Below are 7,823 nucleotides of genomic sequence, written 5' to 3' on the forward strand. Positions count from 1 at the left end.
GATTTGTGTTTTTGCCCCCTGTATTACTGTAGATTGTAAAAATAATAATAATAAAAAAGAAGTCTCAGATAGGAGATACTGCAGTGAAACTTTTCTAAAATAATCAGATGTTTGGATTGGCCCTATTGGAATAAGTGAGGTTCTGATGTACAAATATCAAGTAATGCAACATCCCAGACAAGGGTTTATTTAAACACTGTCTGTACAAGCTGTTTGCAGTCAGAGGGCAGAAATTGTTCTAATGGGGTCAATTAGCATTGGGAGTTGCTTGTAAAAACTTTAATTAAATATAACCTTATACCAAGGGCATACCATGTGTGATTTTTTTTCTCCTTCTATAAGAGTCTTCTATGAAGAGCTAAATGAGCTTTTATTTGAGTTGCAGGTCAATGGTCCTTGCTATACTCACTTCATATTTCTGAGCAAAACCACCAACAAGCTACTATGGTGCTTTGGACTGGAAACTATGGATTTGCAAAGCAAATAAATTCTAGTAGCGTGTTAGTATAGTTTCAAAGCTGTGATGATTCAAAGATTCCACCCCTAGTTACTACTTTTAAAGTTCTAATAGATCCTGCATTTCCCAAAAAATACAAGGGACACAGCCTGACCTGGCCAAAGTTCATGTTAATGTGTGTGCCTAATCATCAAAATGTGACTCTTTTTCAGATATCTGGAAGGAAACCATTTAACAGCTGTGCCAAAGGAGCTGTTGACCTTCAGACACCTGACACTTATGTAAGAAATGCATGGTTTTAATGCCAGCAAAATTAGATTATTCTTTCCTCCACATGTCTTGAGTGGAATATGGGGAATTGTCATTTCGTACTCATTTTCTGAGTGCCTATCATGTCAGCAATTGTTTCCTTTAAGTGTTCGTAAAGCTATTATGTACTATGTGACTGTAGTTGGGTGTGGCAGATTTACCTGTACAACACTGGTAGGCTTGAAAGGTAGACATCAATTTCTTATGGTTAAACCATTACTTATGATATTATAGCACTGAAAAAATGAAGGCACCTAACAAAGCCTTTTATTTTTTTGATGTATAAGAAGTGGAGTTGTCATAACTGTAGGTTCAAAATAGATCCCAACAATCAGACTCTGTTCACCCTAGTCCTCTGCAGTAGTTGCATGTGTATGTGTATACAAAATACGTACACACTACCTGTGGAGGTGATAGCAATGTGACAAATTGCAGATCCATGTGATAAATTCGTTGTGCGCTTATGAATGGCTCGCCTGTCCAATTTCTGCCCAGAAATTTCTTTTACATCCACTGCTATGTTGCAATGCACTGAAAATGTGCCCTAGAAGATGCTTGAGAGTCTTGTAGAGAAATAGTCTGATGTGCCTTCCTGTAGGATTCTTCCAAGGCTGATTATAAGAGATGATGGCAATTGATAATGGCTAGCTTTGAAATTGCTTACTTTGCTGCTTGAGTCTACTTTAACATTTAAAAATGACTTGTTTTTAAAGTCATTTGTATGAATGATGGATCTGCTGTGTGTATTTCTTTAGTGACTTGAGCAACAACAGCATCAGCATATTGGCCAATTACACCTTCATCAACATGACTCAGCTATCAACACTGTAAGTAATCAGTGGTTCCGGCATCAGTTTTGTTGTTCAGTACAAAAAAAACAGTTGCATTAAACAATGAGTATCTCTCTTGTTATGTAAACTGATGTCTTTCCATGCTGCTTCTTAAGTAAGTTAGTAGCAAAATAAGCAAAGAAACATATAACACTGCAACTGCATTTTCTGATTCTCCTAGGATCCTGAGCTACAACAGACTCAGGTGTATTCCAACACATGCATTTAATGGACTCAAGTCTCTTCGAGTGCTGTAAGTAATACTTGTTCAATAAGTCTGCGTTACAGCTTATTAGGATGCTGTCGATGACTGCAGGATTTTTAATGAGCAGATGGCTCTCACTTGATTCAGTACACCATAAATATTTTCACACAATTAGCTTCAATGTACTTGTACTTCTGTGCAACACATCCTGTACCAGCTGACACATAAAAACGGCCACACTGGGTCAGACCAGAGGTCCATCTTGCCCAGTATCCTGTCTTCCGACGGTGGCCAGTGGTTTGAGCATTGGCCTGCTAAACTCAGGGTTATGAGTTTAATCCTTGAGAGGGCCACTTAGGGATCTGGGTCAAAATCAGTACTTGGTCCTGCTAGTGAAGGCAGGGGGCTGGACTTGATGACCTTTCAAGGTCCCTTCCAGTTCTAGGAGATAGGATATCTCCATTAATTTAAAATTTAATTTATTTTAATTTATGTGCCCCAGAGGGAATGAGCAGAACAGGTAATCACCAAGTGATCCATCCCAAAACCCATTCCCACCTTCTGGCAAACAGAGGCTGGGGACACCATCCCTGTTCATTTTGGCTAATAGCTGTTGATGGACCTATCCTCCATGAACTTATCTAGTTCTTTTTTGAACCCTGTTATAGTCTTGGCCTTCACTACATCCTCTGGCAAAGAGTTCCACAGGTTGACTCTGCATTGTGTGAAGAAATACTTCCTTTTGTTTGTTTTAAACCTGCTGCCTATTAATTTCATTTGGTGACCCCTAGTTCTTGTGTTATGAGAAGGAATAAATAACACTTCCTTATTTACTTTCTCCATACCAGTCATGATTTTATAGAACTTTAACATATCCCCCTTAGTCATCTCTTTTCCCAACTGCAAAGTCCCAATCTTATTAATCTCTCCTCATACGGCAGCCATTCCATACCCCTCATCATTTTTGTTGCCCTTTTCTGAACCTTTTCCATTTCCAATATATCTTTTTTGAGATGGGGCGACCACATCTGCATGCAATATTCAAGATGTGGGCATACCATGGATTTATATAGAGGCAATATGATATTTTCTATCTTATTATCTATCCCTTTCTTAATGATTCCCAACATTCTGTTCGCTTTTTTGACTGCCACTGCACATTGAGTGGATGTTTTCAGAGAACTATCCACAATGACTCCAAGATCTCTTTCTTGAGTGGTAACAGCCAATTTAGACCCTATCATTTTATATGTATAGTTGGGATTATGTTTCCCAGTGTGCATTACTTTGCATTCATCAACACTGAATTTCATCTGCCATTTTGTTGCCCAATCACCCAGTTTTGAAAGATCCTTTTGTAGCTCTTTACAGTCTGCCTGGGACTTAACTATCCTGAGTATTTTTGTATCATCTGCAAATTTTGCCACCTCACTGTTTATTCCTTTTTCCAGATCATTTATGAATATATCGAATAGGACTGGGCCAAGTGGTGCTGGAACGCTTTTATAGAGGGATGATGAAAGCCAGCAAAACTCTCCCCAAACATTTTACCTCATGCGCCCCCTACCATCGCCCCCCCCCCCCACCAAGCTGAGGCCAGAAGCAGGGCCGTGTCTCCAGAAGGGGGGACAAGGACAGGGATAATGAGTCGAGGCTGGCGCCATGGCTGGGGGCAGGCATGGGGCCAATAGCAGAGCCCTACATGCAGGGCTGGCAGCTGGGACCCTGCGTGCGCGGCCGGGAGTGGAGCCGTCAGACGGGACCCAAATACACAGTCGGGAGCGGGGCTGGTAGTTGGGACCCTGCATGCACGTCCAGGAGCGGGGCGGGCATGGGTCCGGCAGCCGGGATGCGGGACACTGTGTGCGCGGGCGGGAGTGGAGCCAGCAGCCAGGACCCTGCGTGTGTGGCCAGAAGCGGGGCGGACAGCCGGGACCCCCAAGCACAGGGCCAGCAGCCAAGATGCGGGACCTTGCATCTGTGCTCAGTAGCTGGGGCCAGCAGCTGGGACCCCTACTTCCCACGCCTATGACTAGGCCCAGTCTAGACCCCTGAGGGACACCACTATTTACATCTCTCCATTCTGAAAACTGACCATTTATTCCTATCCTTTGTTTTCTATCTTTTGACCAGTTACCAATCCATGAGAGGACCTTCCCTCTTATCCCATGACAGCTCACTTTGCTTAAGAGCCTTTGGTGAGGGACCTTGTCAAAGGCTTTCTGAAAATCTAAGTACACTATATCCACTGGATCCCCCTTGTCCACATGCTTGTTGACCCCCTCAAAGAATTCTAGTAGATTGGTGAGGCATGATTTCCCTTTACATCTAGGTGTTGCAGGTGAATGATAAGCTTTTTCATATGCAAAGAGTAATCATATACTTTCAGTATAAATGTCCTTGCTTTAATATTATGGGGACAAGAATGAGCAAGAAAGGTCTCCATGGGACAGCCTACAGTGTGTTTGTCTGTTGGAATACAAAATGGTAGCAGCCTGTGCAGAATGGAGGAAAACATCTCTCCATTTATTCCCCTGTGGCCTATAGAAACGGATAGAACTCTAGAGCATGGGTAAAATTTTCTAGAGGATGCCTCAGAAGCTATAACAAGTATGTCTCTTTTAAATCCTAAAAGTTTTTAACAAAGCTTGAACTTCTGTAGAACCCTGCTGAATTTCACAGGACAGTTTCTGGATGTTGTAGTACACAGAAACCAGTGTGAACAGAGATGATTATACCAGCCAGATATATGGCTTTGTAATGTTTTGGCATGGGAGAGCCAAATTAAGAAGTGACTTCTCCCTGTCAGGCTGAGAAATTAGTGCCTGCAACAGTGATTCTCTGCCTCTATGAGGATGGGTATAGGTATCTGTTTTAACTGTTCCCAAGGATGGTAAGGTTGGCAAGCAGTGTGACATAGAATTGGAGGTAGCTGTCTGCCTAAGCTGGTTGTCAGGATGGGCCAGCCGATGAGAATCCCCTCTGTGATACAATGCACTGAAAGGATATTATGAGTAGGATCAAAATAATGGGATGAGCATGGGGGAAAGGGCATACTGAATGCAGAAAGCAGGTGAAACTCTTTAAATTAAGTTACCACAGCTCTACTCTGCAAGATGTTTTGCTCACCTTGTACTCAATGGAAATCAAGAATCAGAGCAGAAACATTCACATGTCAGGGAAAAGACTGCAACAGGCTGGTTGTGTATTTTACTTTCATACTTCATACCTGTGGCTCTGTGAATTGCTGTGACAAATGAGAACCTCTCAGATCAGAGGGAAATTAGGATCTACCATGTAATAATGATACAAGGTTTGATTGTGCAAGACAATCCATAACTCTTCTTGCCCTATTTAATGGTTTACAACTCAGCTTTATTGTTCCACCTCCTTGCTATAGCATGCAATAAAAACATTACATTTTTACTTTAAGGAAATTTTCTTTTGATCATACCTCACAAGAACTGTGCCTCCTGTAAAGGGATGTCCCTCATCTCAAATTTGCCACCACCACATACAAACCTGCATTGATCTCTCTTTTTATTATTGTAAATTACTGATCAAACATATGTAAGGATGAAAGTGATGCTATATATTAGGAGCTCTCAAACTATTTCATATAGACCATATAATATATCACCATGGACCATCTCCTGTCCCATCTGTGATTGTATAACATATCTGTGACAACCAAAGCTATCACTTACATAGAGAAGTAACATTACACAAATACACCGCTACCTTGATATAACACGACCCGATATAACACGAATTTGGATATAACGTGGTAAAGCAGTGCTCTGGGGGGAGCGGGGCTGCGTACTCCGGTGAATCAAAGCAAGTTCAATATAATGCGGTTTCACCTATAACGCAGTAAGATTTTTTGGCTCCCAAGGTCAGCGTTATATCGAGGTAGAGGTGTATTTAATATTTGTAGCTGTTTGTAATGCAGTTTAATAGTTGGGAAAAGGGTTGAGTCAGCACCATGTGACCAGGAGTATGATATGGAGAGGAGAAACAGGCTTTCCATCTTTTTTTTTTATTTGGGCAGCGTGGATGCAAATAAATGACTTAAACCCAGTGAATGATCAGCAAAAGAAAATATTGGGAAGGAAAATTGCAATTTTTATGAATTTTCTGGGGATCATCTCTCCCCATATCACCAGTGGTTTACCCTACATGTAGTAAATATTTATGCTCAGAGATGAAACCTCAGCTCACATTAAGCTGCTTGCACTACCATTTTTCTAATGTCCCTCAGTTTGGAGAAGATACACGACTCTGATAAACAGACCTTTAGTAATAGCAATTGTGTACTTCCATGCTCAGCCTTAGACATTCTGACTCCAGTTCTTCTTTCTATAAAGAACATTAGCATGAAAACCAGAACAGAAAAAGAGCCTAACGTATGCATGAACCAGAAAATGTGTAATCAAGATTCTCATTAGTATTTATGTCCCTCGAGTTATAAAAGGTACTTGCTTGTACACTTTGAGGTGCAATACACCTGATTTGCAGTTGAGTTCAGAGCAAGGGAGATATCACTTTAAAAACTCCAGGGCTTTTGATTCCTTATCTCTCTTCTGTTTGCTGTTAGTTGTCACATATGGCTTCTTTCTGACATTTCAAATTCTCTCCAGTAGCACAGTTGTGAATCAATGCCCTATCCACCACAGAAATGGTGGGGTAAAGAATCTCAGTGAAGTAGTTCTTCGGATGCAATGGTGATTATCATGGTAGCAGACACATATAACTTCTTAGCACCCAATCCCCCAGTGGTGCCTAGTGAGCAAATTGTTAATGAATCTCCATGTTATCCTCTTTTAAAAGTCTATAGGCATTTCTAAATAGGAAAGTTCTGGCCTATAAGCCTCCAACAGCCTCCAATCTTGTTCTTCAGTCCAGCACTTCTTTCCGTAGTGGTGCTTTCCTTCAGTATTAAGGTGGAGAAGACATGGTATTATTTAGGGCCTTAGACTCCTCCCATTCCCAGCATACCCTATTAAAAGGAAAGTAGTAGGCAACCTCACCCTCTACTCTCTTTTTGTCGAAAAAGACTGCTCTGCCTCTTGTCCCAAATCTCCTGTGGTAAGGACAAATTTACTAGTGCCTTCTTTATTTTTTCTTGGAAGCAAAGTTAGGGAACACAATGGGGGAAAAGGGAACTTCACTCCATGCTTTTGCCCTCCCCAAATAAAACTAAACTAAACAAAAAACAAAGGTCTTTTTTCTCTTAAGACTCCAGACTTGGGGAGTCTGAACAGTTAGGGGGAATGAGTCCTATTTCTTGAAATCATGGATTTTTCCTTCTTAAAGCGCCCTTTACTTTCTCTCTGACTTTTTGCTCTGCCTTGCTCTCCCAAGTTGGATCCCCTTGAAGTAATATAGAGTGGAATATATAAAGGGAACCTCAAAGGGCTCCTTAATATCTTTGACTTTTCTGAATCGTTTTACAAAGACAAAGCTAACACAGTGTTATGTGACACACGTTCACCTACCAACATCTCAGGGTGTGTCTATACTACCCGCCGGATTGGCGGGCAGCGATCGATCCAGCGGGGGTCGATTTATCACGTCTAGTCTCGACGTGATAAATCGACTCCCAAGCGCGCTCCCGTCGACTCCTGTACTCCATCACCACGAGAGGCGCAGGCAGAATCGATGGGGGAGTGGCAGCAGTCGACCCACCACAGCGAAGACACCACGGTGAGTAGATCTAAGTACGTCGACTTCAGCTACGTTATTCACGTAGCTAAAGTTGCATAACTTAGATCGATCCCTCCCCCCCAATGTAGACCAGGCCTAAGAGAGTGGACTGTCACTCTGGTTCTCTACAAAGTATTTTGGAACTACCCGTCTAAAGTTATAACCATTGTTAAGGTTTGGCAGCTTTGCAGGAGAGTATTTTATCCCTTTGTTAAGTAAGTTCTGGTATAGCATGGAGCAGCAGGATGGCCAAGATTAGTGGTCGCAAAACTCTGCTCCCTAGTTTGTGTAGCATAGGAGGAACTTTCAAGTACTG

At 41.9% G+C, this 7,823-nt stretch overlaps 1 protein-coding gene across 1 annotated transcript in view; it reads left to right on the forward strand.

Moving 5' to 3' along the window:
* SLIT3 (slit guidance ligand 3) overlaps positions 1-7,823 on the forward strand; it is a 760,437-nt gene that overhangs the window by 612,604 nt on the left and 140,010 nt on the right. Inside the window, exons 21-23 of the mRNA XM_026660830.2 lie at positions 670-738; positions 1,522-1,593; positions 1,778-1,849. Of these exons, the coding sequence (XP_026516615.1) occupies positions 670-738; positions 1,522-1,593; positions 1,778-1,849 (213 nt within the window). The remainder of the gene's footprint in view (positions 1-669; positions 739-1,521; positions 1,594-1,777; positions 1,850-7,823) is intronic.

The sequence above is a fragment of the Terrapene carolina genome, unplaced genomic scaffold, assembly GCF_002925995.2.
Source record: "Terrapene carolina triunguis isolate 2854851 unplaced genomic scaffold, T_m_triunguis-2.0 Scaffold838, whole genome shotgun sequence".
Taxonomy (NCBI): domain Eukaryota; kingdom Metazoa; phylum Chordata; order Testudines; family Emydidae; genus Terrapene; species Terrapene triunguis.